General features: G+C 35.2%; 1 protein-coding gene across 1 annotated transcript in view; it reads left to right on the top strand.

Moving 5' to 3' along the window:
- The window catches only part of LOC129241687 (cell adhesion molecule Dscam2-like), a 309207-nt gene that overhangs the window by 146923 nt on the left and 148174 nt on the right, over positions 1-14110 (top strand). The window contains exon 7 of the mRNA XM_054878153.1: positions 2078-2222. Within this exon, the coding sequence (XP_054734128.1) occupies positions 2078-2222 (145 nt within the window). The remainder of the gene's footprint in view (positions 1-2077; positions 2223-14110) is intronic.

The raw sequence follows: 14110 nt of genomic DNA on the forward strand, positions 1-14110 counted from the left end.
TCTCTTATCACCAAGAACGGCATAACCCGTAATATTTTTTATTTTTTTTTTTGTTAAAATTTGACGAAAATAAATAACTTTGGTAGTCCTGTATCATTCTGTTTCATTAGGACAAACAGTAAAAGTCTTGCCGACGCAAGGTATTTTGAGTACGTCGCGCATTTCGAGCGGTGATTCAAAAGCGTTAAATGCTTGCTGGGAGATGACACTACAGTAGGTTCTGTTTTTATGCGGCTTTTTTTTTATGCGGTTTTGAAATAGTGCGGTTTTTTTTAAATTACAAAATGCATGTCGACCTATCGGGAATTGTACATATAAACAAGATTCTAAACCAGCTAAGCAAAAACTCATCACAGATTACATCAGAAATGCTAACCCTACAAGTATGGAACCGCCTACATAACTATCTAGATCAGACGTGTACATTTCCTAAAGTGACGAAAGTGATTTTACGCCAAATCCTAAACGAACGCGCAACATGTGGGTATTGTCTGATTCTATTTCTGACTTAAATTTATTTTTCAATTCTGACGTTTCTTAAATAAAGATATAATTTTCAAAAATACAATATTTTGTTTATGCGATTTTATTTAATTATTTCAGATTCATGCGGTCTATGGAACGTATCTATAGTTATAATATGGGACTAGTGTCCTTTTTTATGCGATTTTATTACATTATTTCAGATTTATGCGGTTTTAGCATTTGAAACGTATCTATAGTTTTACTATAGAACTAGTAGCTTTTTTTATGCTGTTTTTTTTATGCTGTTTCTTGCGGAACGTATCTACCGCATAAAAACAGAACCTACTGTACAAGTTATCATGGCCTTTGATGTCGAAGATCGGCATAGCGGTGGATGATGATGGATCGAAGACTCACTATTTAAAAGTATTACTCGTACTAAATGAAAAAAAAAAGTTGAAGAATTCTTGGTTAGGAGCACAATACTCCATTTTACAACAGCTCAAAGCTATGAAAATGATTCGAAAGTAAGGACAACGGATACCAAACGAATTAAAGTCAAGATATTTTAAAACGTGACGTAAAGGCAAAAATGGAATGGGTTTTCATATCGCACCATAACCGGTAACGATAATTTGAAACCTAGAATAGCGTAAGGAAAGCACGGACAAGTATATGCATTCCCAATGTTCACGGCGTTATGCCCTGAGTGAGATCCTACTGGGTGAGGCTTACCCGATGTGATATACTTATATACATATACATTCTTATATAAATTATTAACTTTTTAAACTGAGTAAAACCATCGCAGGGAACTGTTTTTAATACCCTAACTAAAGTTAAGAAGTTTAAATGATACACTAAAATAAAGTTAATTTCTCTTTATAAAATTAAGTTAGATACTCAATTTCTTATTTAATTTTTCCACATCACTAAAATTAACCACAGCGTGACTGTTCAAAAATATGCAAGTACCGATTGGTGAATAAATAAGCAATTAAATTGTTTTTGAAGACATATGCAAATTTACAGAGACGCTTTTTGTGAATATGAAAATAAAAGCAAACAAATCACACCTGCTGAATTGACATCAGCAATGCAAATAAATGCATATTCACATATACAAATAAATATGTAGATAACCGAGAGGTAATGCAATCGAATTGTGTCAATAGAGGCAAACCAAACATTTTTTTATGAAACTGCTTTCAAATATATGGGTACGGCTGACATTATAGATGCCATATTTTTGTTATTTTCGTACCATCAATTTTATTAGTTTTTGCAGAATTCTTTAGCTACAGCGCACCCTATATGCACAAGCCACGCGCTAAAATTAAATGAAAGAGAGCAAATAAAGCAGAGTCAAATAATAAGTATATATATATTTTTTTTGCTATATACAACTTATACATATATACAACTGCTTCAGCACTGTTCTGTGATTCACATCCGTTGCATTCATTCATTTGCACTCAGTCATTCGCTCACCCATCACCATTGCTTACGCCGCTCATTCAGTTGTCTGCTATTTTTCTACTTGCATATTTTCACAATTTTTCACACAATCAGGTTTTTTGATATTTTGATTTTTTCTATATATTCGTTGTAGATGCACCACCAGTGCTGCTGTACAGCTTCATCGAACAAACACTGCAACCGGGACCGGCAGTGAGCTTGAAATGCTCAGCAGCCGGAAATCCAACACCGCAAATTTCATGGACATTGGACGGATTTCCACTTCCATCAAACGGAAGGTAATTGAACTTGTTGAAAGATATGTGAATGGGCATGTGTGTGTGTGTTTTTATATGCTTATATACAGATATATATGAAAATGTACAGGATAGTAAAATAATAATAAATAAGTTTTTGCAGCTAAAAGTCCTGATTAACATCTTTGTGGCATGAAATGAGTCTCCAACTTATTTCCAAACTATGTGTTTTTGAAAAGACATTTTTTATCAAAATGAACCGCCAAATGGCACTGCTGTATACAAATTTGAGCCGCGAATTAATGAGGATGCCTTGCCAACGTACAGTGCATAACGATGGAATCGCTGTGCGCGAGAGTGAACCCCTCAGTCCAAAACACATCGTCTTGTCATTGGTCTAAAAATTGTAAACACTTTTTCAGTCTCAATAACGCTTGGCATACCATTTCACAGAGTCTATCAAAAAATTGGTCGTTTGAGTAATAAGTTCCGTAATGACGATTATGAAACTCAGAACTGATATTTGAGTCTGTTTGGCTTTTTTTATAGATTGGCGGTAAATACTAAATGGTAAATGGTAAATGCTTGCGTTTAGCAAATCTATTTTGTTTTTAAAAGTAGGAACACTAACACATTTGTTTTATAGAATATATATTTTGATATACGTATGTTATTCCCAAGTCATAAAGTAGTATTGGAACGTTTATATACTTAATCTTGCCATAAATTCTGTGACAAATTTCACAATGCATACGGCGAGAACAAATTCGTAGAAAAAGTTCTCTTATTTTTGATTCTGTTCATATGCATCGTCTACTCATAAATTGTACTCAATTTCGTGGCAAATTTTACTTGTTAACAATGGAGGGGCGGTCTAAGGAAAATCGCATTTCAGTGATTGCATTTCTTAAGTGTGGTAAAAGTGAAACTAAGATTTACGAATTGCTGAAAAAAATAGATATTTCGTCTGAACTGACAGGCAGAAAAAGAAGTGGTCGTTCTCGCGAGGCTTGAACCAGTGCAGCCATCAAAGCCGTTCGAGAATGAATTCGCAGAAATCCCTTTAGAAAGCAAAAAATAATGTCCAGGGAAATAAATATACCGACCCGATCCATGTCAAGACTAATTAGGGATGTTTTCCACATGACAGCCTTCCGTTGCTGAACTGGTCATCTTTTGACAACGCGCTTGAAGAAAATTACACTAGACAGATGCAAGCAGCTTCTTCAGTGGCACGCGCTCAACGGCCATGAAAATATTCTTTTCACAGATGAGAAAATTTTCGCTGTTGATTAATTTTTTGAATAAGAAAAATCACAAAATCTATGCTAAAACTTCTAAAGATGCAAAGAATGCTGTTCCAAGGGCCAGCGGTTGTTCATCGTGGCCACCGTACAGCCTCCGTAATGGTTTGATGGGGAGTGTCTTGTAAAGGCGTTACATCTCTTCATCTCTGCGAAAAAGTGGTTAAGACCGATGCAAAAGGGCATCAAAAGGATGTCTTAGAAGTTGTGGTGAGGCAGTTGAACAGTACCCTCTTTAATGGAGAGCTTTGGATATTCCAATAAGATTCCGCTCCAACCAGGAGCGGTTAAAAAACAATATTCCTGGGTTCATAGCCGCAGAAGATTGGGCATCTGGAAGGCCAGATCCGAATCGGTTGGACTGCAGTTTGTGACAGACTACAGACATCATAGAGATTCTTTGGCTCGAGTAACGACGCCAATATCCCCTGAAAGCCATGTGTGCTGCAATAGCTGAATAAACTAATCGTATGAAGGCTTATGTAAAAGCAAATGGTAAGCATTTCGAATAAAAATTAATTCTTTTTTTTTTTCGAATGAGAACTAAAATTTTTTTTTCATATTTACATAATTAAACAAAACTAACTTCATTAAAAAAAGTATTATAATTGCATATCTGAAATTGTAACAGAACTTGCGGCAATATAAAGTGTACATACACGAACACACATACGTACTTTACTTTACATGGATAGATACTTACACCAGAGCTTATTGACAAGTTTGGGCAATAGTTACATACATAGTTACATACAGTTTGGGCAATAGTTATATTTTAAGATATAGTTATATAAATACATTAATTAGCCTGAAGATGGCAATGTAACTCGTCCAAGAGGATCTCAAATAATAATAGTATTACGGTAACACAACACCCGTCGAACGAACAATCAACAGCTTCAGAGTTTTCTATTTCGCTTCTACGAAAAAAAGTATGTTTCCAAACTTTCATGAAAAAACACATAAATATATTTTTATGAAATAGTTCCTAGTTCACATACGTAACGTATATCAGTGTGTATGTGAAAGGTAATAAATTGTTTCTCGTTCGACCCTAACCCATATAGGTGCGCTAAAATATACACAATATTACACTATAATTACATGAATATGTATGTATGCATGTATGTTTGTATGTACACAAAAATATATATGTTAAGCACATTGCTTGTGAAAAATTCCATCTAGGCTGTCTCTAAGGGCACCCCAGCGCTATTTTCGAAATTGATATGGCGGACTCAGCAGACTCAGCAGACTCTTTGATATACAATGAACAAAAAACCTACAAGCACAATTGAGGGCGCTGTAACTTGCTGCTTAGCGTAAATGTGTGTGTGCGTGACTTAAAGCTATGCTTGTTGCTACTTCGGCTTTGTAGCTACTGCTACTGCTGCTGCTGTTGTTGATTATTGCCTCTTGCCTGATGCTTGCCTGCTCTATTCGCGTTCGTTGTGTGAGGCAGCGTGTGCTTGCTTGCTAAATACGAATGGGCTGAAACAGTTTAGAGTGGCCGCTATTTCTGAAATTGTTGATATTGTTCGGGATACTATCTAGAAGCAGGAGATTACCCAACAATTATTCACTATTAAATTTTATGTCAATTGGATAAGATAGAAGGGGCCTGAAAACTCGATAGATCATGAAATAAATACAATATATGTGCTGCATCGTTTATAACTAAGCTTAAGGCTAACAGTAAGTTTTTGAATCTCAACCAAATTGCTTGCTAGTCTGTTGGGTGGGCTCGTTTTTGACTACACAGGCCGGTATTTTTTGTTATAGACGTGATATGCCGATTATGTGAGCGAGAGTAGTATCCAGAGGTTCGGTTTGGTCTGATCATTTTTAAGATACTTTTCGGCGCTATTTTTCATTTCGTCATCAACCATCGGTATTTGAAGATCTCTGTTTAGAAAATTTGACACACTTTTGCCCATTCCTTTAGGGCATTGGTATAGGCAACTATGTGAACCTTACGTTTGAAAGAAGAACATTTTTGTGGAAATTTTAACACTCTAGCTCTTTAACAGATATACAGTTTTCCTCTCTCTTGTGGAAAAGGGCAAAAATACTTATAACAGAGGCATATACATGTATTTGTCATACAATTCTGGTATAACACACTTAATACACCAACATTTTAAGTTTAATTTAGTACTTAACGGGTAATATTTGTTTGTTCGAGGAACACCGTTTCTTTTTCCATTCATCTCTCCACTCGCTTATTATATTGAACCCTCTTTTCCTTCTTTTTTAGGCTTATTATTAATAAAAATTTTGTTGAGCAGTGCAATCCTTTATTTTGAGCTTATTTCGCTATATTCACCTTACATTCGCCAAGTGTTTTTGTCTACTGCACACATTTTATTTTACCTCCAATTATGATCTGCATGATCTGTATGATGAACTAATCATATTAATTATATAGGCCGTAGCCGAATGGACTGGTGCGAGACTACCATTCGGAAGTCCGAAGACTCGAATCTCCTTATATGAAACAGCAAAGTGATAGAAAATTCTTTCTTAAAGCGATCGTCTTTCGGCAGGCAATGGCAAATTTCGGGGTGTATTTCTGCGATGAAAAAACGCCTTATAAAAAACTGTTTGCCGTTCGAAGTTGGCTTAAAACTTTTGGCCCCTCCATTCGTGGAACAACATCAACATGCCACAAATAGATTTATTTATTTTAATGAATAATATAACTTCAAAATCTTTTACTTACTTACTTTAATCATTTGCAAAGCGTAATAGTGCCGAATTTTCCAAATCCTTATACTCGTAAGTTGCTCTTCCCGTCGTTATTTCGCTCAAAAATTAAATACGCATCATTTATTTGGAGAGCTTCTTTATTAAAAGGATCCTGCGCATAAAAAGTCTTCACAATAGTTTTTATTTTTATGTTTAATCAAAGTTGAAGCAAATACGTTTCACACATTTCAGCGCTTTTATAACTTGGAAATTAGAGCCAAACACATAGGAAAGGAAGCATTAAATAAAAACGACGTCTTTGATGACGGATGACGTTCCAGGGTTAGCCGAATTGAACGCGTCTAATTTGTTTTCTACTTTATCCTTTTTCATTGACATCTTTCGTGTTGTTGTAGATTGCTCCGCCTTCTAGAAAACACTTCTCTTCACATTCCTGTGAGAGTATTTCGTAATTTTAACTTTTTCCATTTTCAATAAAATCTATAAGCCTTTTGAGACTGATTTTAAAACTCTCGTTCATAAAATTTATAAAAACTAACGGTAAAAGGTGCTTTGGTTTTGTAATTACGCTTGTAATTTAAATATTCGGTAAGAATATTTTTTTAGAAATACCTATTTTATTCAGTACGGCATTTTGTTTTTGTTAACTAATTTTGTCTTGAAAAAAAAAAATATGAGTTAACTCTGTTACTGGTAGCATTCATTGTCTGCAGATGCAGCCGCAATGATTTGCAATGTGCAATGTCATTACATGCCGTGCACAACCATGACAGCCAAACCTAAAACAAATGCAACAATGCGCTTAATATGAGAAGTTGAAAAAACCACTCCAAAGCGTTAAGTGAAAATGAGGGAAACAACAAATGAACGGAAAAAACTTCATCATTAAAAAGTGTTGTGGGAAAAGTTATAAAGCACTTTTTTATTTACTAAACCTCGGAAAACCCATGCAAACACGTTTCTATATAAAAACATATACTATATGTGTTCACTATTTTTATGTACATTAATTGTATGTATGTATACAGGCATGTACGGATATTCCAGCCCCATTGCAGTATTCAGCAACGTTGCAAAAACCTGCTTAAAACAAAGCGAGAAAGCACATAGTCTGTATATTTATGTATGTATAACTAGTAAACAGTGGAAAAAATAGCAGCCGCGCAAAAACAACAATAACAAGTTTTAACAAACCAGTCTGCCAATAGTACACAAGTCCTGATAGCGATAAATAGCAATCAGTGAGTTGTGGTATGAAATAGTGTTGTAGTGGTAGGGTTGCCAGCGAGGAATTGCGATGGTAGCGTTCGCAAACGTATTCCCCATCAGGGCGGCAAGGGATGCTGCGGCCGATGCTTTATTCCTACCTTATTCCTTATAGCTACAACAAATAGTAGTACAGCCATGGAATATGGCACCAGCTGGAGCTCATTGGCAAAAATTGCAATGTTGACGGCCGTGGAGGTGATGGTGGCCGCGTAGGCAACAAAGATAAAAACAAAAAATAGCACAACTGTAGTAGCAAAACAAAAAAAGTCGAAGGAAATAATTTTAATTAAAACTTATGCGCTAGTAACTGTACAAATAAGCAGAAAGTGTGAGTAATATGGTGAACGGGTAATTAAAAAATCGTTGGTAGGTGTGTCCTGCGTCTCACTAAGTGCATACGGGAATATATGTTTCTACATAAAATATATATGTATGTATAAAGTGAGAAGGAGGTACCACAAAGCAAATAAAAAATCTGTGAATTAAATAATGTAAATTCAAAAAAATGGCAGTTTCTGGAAATATAGCACTCCGGGTTTTCATAAATGTGTTCGGTAATAATTATAGTTTGACTTACCTTACCATTATACTTATAATGGGCCTCTTCTTTTAGCCAAGCGTTAGCAAGTGGCAAATAGATGAAGCAACTGGTATATATGAAGATATCTTGGCAACTCTGGAACAGAGCTGCCTTAAATTACAAGCGTTTATAAGGTAGTTAGTTATACCAGTTTTATTAAGTAAAATCATAGTCGCTAGCGGCAAATCTTGCTCAATAACTTTGTTATAGGTCTCGCATGCAAATTTTTCGTCAAGTTATTCGAGCATAAAGATAGTGAGTAAAGAAGTGGCGAATTGAAGGGGATTTGGGAACAAAGAAATCCATTATTTTTACGTAAAAATTAAAACTTTATTTAAGATCGTTCGGATTGTCCGATTTGGGTCAAATATGCACCATTTTGTTGCATAATATGTTGCCATTTTAAAGAAGATTTTATAATGCCTCTCTCATAGCAGTTTTAACCTTTATTAGCAAAAAACTCTAGTAATCGATTTTCACAATCTGATATTTATCACTCAGAAAGTTTTGCAATGAGAGAAAAGAAAGATTCATTAAAACTTCCCAACCAAGCTCCCGGAGTTTTTAGCAAGTCACTACAGCCGTTTGTGGCTTTGAGTTATCCTGATGGAGGACAACTTCTTTTTGGCAGTTCTGGCCATTTCTGGTCTATCGAATGATCCAGGTGTTGGCAGTAGAGATCTAAATTTAGTGTTTGACCATGTGGAAGCAGTTGATAATAAATAATTCCTTTCAAGTTCCACCAAATGCACAGTAGAACCTTCCTGGCCTTTGGTTCTGGCTTGGCCACCGTTTGACCAGCATCATCCAGGCTTTGACCACGATCGTTTTTGCACAATAATGTCGTATGTGACTCATTTCGTTTGGCCAAGGTTACGCAGATGGATCCAACGTGTTTTCTTGGTTTTAATTGGTATGACACCCAAACATAGAGCTTCTTGTTGAATGGTTTAAAATTGTTTTATAGTCAATCTTAAGCTCCGGGACGATGCTAACGTGCCGATAAACTTCGATTATATCTGTGATCTTATCGACATTTTCTTTAACATCAAAAATGCCTGAAGGGTATCAACGAAACCAAAATTGCAAGAAGCTCTCAACTGTTTCTTCCTCCTCCTTATCTCTACAACTTCTACAACATTCATGGGAGAATACTCATAGTCTTAAGGAGTGCCTGCCAAATAGCCAATGACCGGTTATATATGGTAAGCCACGACTTTCGAGATATCATCTCTTGAGAGGCTAAGCAATTCCTTTTCTCTTTTTCGTGTTTATTTGCTGCCATAGTAGCCTAGCTGTTACGCATATATCTTCTTCAATGGCACTTTTGTCACTGAGCAGTTGTAGAACAGTACATTTCCTAGCTAGCTCATCGGCTTTACAGTTTCCCTTAATATCCCTGTGCCTCGGAACCCAAATAAGGCTGACCTTGAATACGACTCCAATATCATTTAGAGCTGCTCGGCATTCCTGTGCAACCTTCGATCTTAGTATAGCCGCATTCATTGATTTAATGGCCGCCTGGCTATCTGAGAATATATTTATAGTCGTTTTTGTTATGGCCTGCGTAAGATACATGGCAGATGCTGCAGGAGTCTGGTAGTCGAACGGATAGTTCCAGTCCTAATTCCTTTGAAAATACTCCATATCCAACTTTATCGTCCAGTTTGCAACCATCTGTATAATAATTTAATTCCCCCCTTCTCCGTGGCCTTAGTGTCTGCCACTTCCTGCTTGACGTTATACTTGTCTTGAAGAGCTTGTCAAGGGTAAGTCTAGGAATAGAATAGTCTCTTTCTTGTTTGTGACTGTTCAGAGTGTGCATACAAATACAGGCGTGGCCAAACCACGTTCTTTCCATAGCGCCACGTTTTTCCAGTCCAAACCATTTCTAGGCATATTATCTTATGCTGTATAGAAAATTCTTTGTGATATGAATTAATGCAAGGTGGCGCAAAATTAATCACCCTATATTTTGCGTCGTGCGTCAATCATATTTTTAGAGTCGTTTTTCTCGAAATTTTATTTTTTTAGATTATGACACCCTTGCAGCAAAGGAGCCACATTTGCATATATCAGCGAATACGTCTACTGCATTTGTAAGCGCATGCAAGTAAATATGTACATTTGAAAGCTGTTGTAACTGCTGCAACCCATTTAGCCTGCAGCTAATTCCATTTTCATGCGCTTTTTCACACTTTTCGCATTTTTCTCCACCGCAGCATTGCATTTCATAATGCGAATGCTCGGCATTTAATTACGCCTCTTCTTTACAAAATACACCCTGTGCGGGCAACGTAAGTCTATGTAATTTAATCCTTACCCTGCTCTGCCATTGCGGTCATAAATAAGGAATCCTACGTTCGATCTAATATAATAAATATGCGCCTTAAATCAAGTCCACCAGTTTCTGTATTCCATTTGCCAACAATTGGTAATGGGATTAGTAATTGCAAAAGTTCGTTGCATTATCAATTGCTTATACACAGCTGCGCATACGAGTACCTATCATTTGCTGCAAAAATATTATATTAAGCTGCCACCGGGCTTCTATACTCTTTATCATTCCTCCCTTCACTATTAAGCTGCCATAACATTAATTATGCGCTCACTTACTTTTCAGCCTTAAAGCTGTGTTTTTTCCAGCATTCCGCTCTTTCCGTTCAAATTGCCCTGCAAGCATGCATTGCCTAGCTCTTCATTTATGTTATTCATTCGACTATCGTAAGAGTTCGTATATGGTGTAATGAGAGTGCGCGCCGAGCCGACTGTTGTGTGTAAGTTTCAGTTAGGAGAAAAGACACATAAATTAATAGGTAAATATGTATGCACTTAGAACTAAGCGAATAAGCTAATAAACGTAGAAGGAAGGCAGTGTGATATGGTCAGAGTAATTAAACTGGAATATGACTAACTTGCCGTTATGTAATATCGTATGTACATATATATGTGTGTATGAGCAATGAATATAGGTTGGTAGCTTAAGAGTGTAAGCTGAGTTAATAATATGTGCTTTAAGTCAACGGAGCGGTAAGGCCCCACTCAGACATTTGCTTATTAAATTTGTATATCCAAGCCACTTTTGCACAACTGTATCATAATTTTGTATGTAACAGCATAAAAGCATCGATACAGATATACAGAATTTAACAAGTTCAAAAAGTTTATCTTAAGTATTCTCTCTTCCATTAAATCACGCTTACTTCTTATTAATCTCAAACAGCTAGAAACTAGAAGATCGATTTTGTCGACATCTTTTTTGCTTAATACTATCAGATGTGATATTGAGTGTTCCTCTCTTCTAGAAATTATTAACTTTTCGGTCCCTACCAAGTCCTTAAGTAATAAATATCCGTTTCATTTGCAATGCTCCTATTGCTCCCTCTCTTCCTGAACTCAATGAGATCTCGAGTTCTATTGAATAACATTTTACACTAGGGACGGGCAGCAGAGTGGCACGCTCGCAGCAGAGCGTGCTAGCAAAGTGCTAGATGAGGGGGCGACAAATTTACATCCGAAGGGTAAGCAATAGGCGTGTACGTATATTAATCAGTTCTGAGCAACGCATATGTGTTTGTAAAAAAGAGAGTGAATCTTTGCCAATAGCAAAGTTACCAGATAAGGGGACTTCATTCCATGTTAGGGGATTTTGAAGTGTTGGGATTTGCTAGATCGTTCATAATAAATAATAAAATGTTTTTCGTTTCTTTTATTGGAAACGCTTCTTTGAATATTAACATCATCTTTGCAAATTTCTATTTTATTTACTTTTATAATTTTTGTAATCAAGAAGCATAGGAGATTTTATAATCAAGAAGTTTGAACATTCGCATGTCAAAGTTTCATAGTTTCAAACTATGTGGAGAAAAATTTGTACTGACAAATCGGAGTATATTTTTCTGAATGAAAAAATTGTCTTCGTTTACATATAAGTATGTATGTAAATATATCGTATGTCTTTATGTTAGTGAATTGTTTTAAAGAAATGCAGCAAACAGTAATCTCAACCAGCCATGTTTTATTTAAACAATGCATGTTATAAATTTTATGTTATTAAAAAGGACAATTTATACATGTTTCCATTAAAAAAATAGAGGATTTTTTCAAAAATCATTGAGGAAATTATCATAGCAGAGTGGGTATTCTTGGTGAGTACTTAGTTGCTCTCAAATTCAAATCACACGCATATGGCAATGCGCACAGTATGACGAAGTACACAAAAATTATTAGAGAAATTTGTTTCCATCCGTTCATGGATTTCGCACCATCGGTGGCTACGCAAACCACTTATAGCCATGATACACCCATGCGTTCAGTACATTCATTAACACATTGAAATAAATCTTCACCTTTAGTCGTCCCTTTCATTGGAATAATGTCCAAAAGTTCTTCACATATATTTGGGTGGGCATCAACTCCTCGGATAAAAATCGCTAATTGGGCTATGTCGGATATATCTGTACTGTTGTCAATTGCCAATGAAATCGCTGTGAATGATTTTATACGCTCTTTTAACTGCGATTTTGTAATTTCCGCCATTTCATCTACTCGTCTGCTTATAGTTCTACGAGATAAGGGACAAAATTCCTATTGCTTTTAATATACAAGACTTCACCAATTCGCCATCCGAAAATGCACGATTCTCACGAACAAGGTTTAACCCGATTTCATAAGTTGCACGCTTTGCATCTACAACGTAATCTTCGTTTTCCTAAGAAATTAAAATAAAATTTTAATAATTTGAATTTTTCCGACCTTCTGTAATTTGGCACATCGAATCGGGCTCTTCGTTTAGACTTAAGGATTTGTATATACTTTTCCTTTCTTCTCCTACATATTCATCATATTCACTCCTGTGCAGCTCATAATGTCTCTTTATGTTAAAAACCTTACACACCACACGTTTTTCACATACAAGGCATTGTGATACTCCGTCTACATATTTGCATAAAATTGTTACCCTCCACTTCGGATTCAAATTTAACAATATTCTTTTATTTGAGGTCATGCTGAACCAAATGTTTTATATTTAATATTTAATATATTGCACATTAGAAATAAATTTATGTTTTTGTCAGCAGTTGAACACTGTGCACTTTGTTTTGACGTTCGCCGTTTCAAATTTTTAAATAGAATTTTCACCACTTTCACTGCATCCACACCATACAAATACACTTTATATTAGTGGTTTTTTATGCGACAATAATATGTAGCTTACGGACTCAAAAAATATCGTCGAAAAATGAAGAAATCACGAAAAAACTGATTTTATTTATGAAATGTCAAAACTTATGAGTAAGAGTTGCCGCAGTTGTTAAATGTAGGAATCAATTTTGGGAGTTGTTGATTTTATTATTCATGATTTATATACATAAGTATATACTATTGGTTGTTTATTTTTATTTGCAGTTGTGCATATCAGAGTGTATTGGATTTAGATGGGCGAAATTAGTTGTCAATCACGTCCACTTTTTATGAAAAATAAAAGAAAAAATGGTATCACAAAGTAGCTAAAAATTCTGAAAAATTTGACAAACTTCGGTAGCTGAAGAGAGTTTGCAGTTTTATAAAGTAATTTGCTAAAAAAATTGATTATCTGGATTTCTTAGCTCAATTTAAAAAAATATATCCGATCTCAAAAACCACATAAGTAATCATAAGATAAGTGTGAATAATTTACAGAATCGTCAGTATATGCAGTGATCAATATTATTGAAGATTTAACTGTCATTGCTTTCCAATATGCAAGATTTTAATTTAGTCTCAAATAAAATATTTTCAGAGGCCTTAATCTTCTTTACATATAGCAATTAAAAACAGTATTACGCGAACTTTTGAAATGTTTAATTGCTTGTTTATTGTTCTTCATTATCTTAATTCATTATTATAATAGAAAGTTTAATATGTATAATATTAAATTAGTTATTGAAGAAAAATCTACCAAAAAAACCTATTTTTTTAGAAATTTGATGATACGAAGTTACAAGTTGTCATCCCTGGTAAGAATTCATGAATAATTACTCTCTCATTCAGGATACAAACACAGACACAACTCGCTCAATTTTTCT

This window comes from Anastrepha obliqua, chromosome 3 (assembly GCF_027943255.1).
Source record: "Anastrepha obliqua isolate idAnaObli1 chromosome 3, idAnaObli1_1.0, whole genome shotgun sequence".
Taxonomy (NCBI): domain Eukaryota; kingdom Metazoa; phylum Arthropoda; class Insecta; order Diptera; family Tephritidae; genus Anastrepha; species Anastrepha obliqua.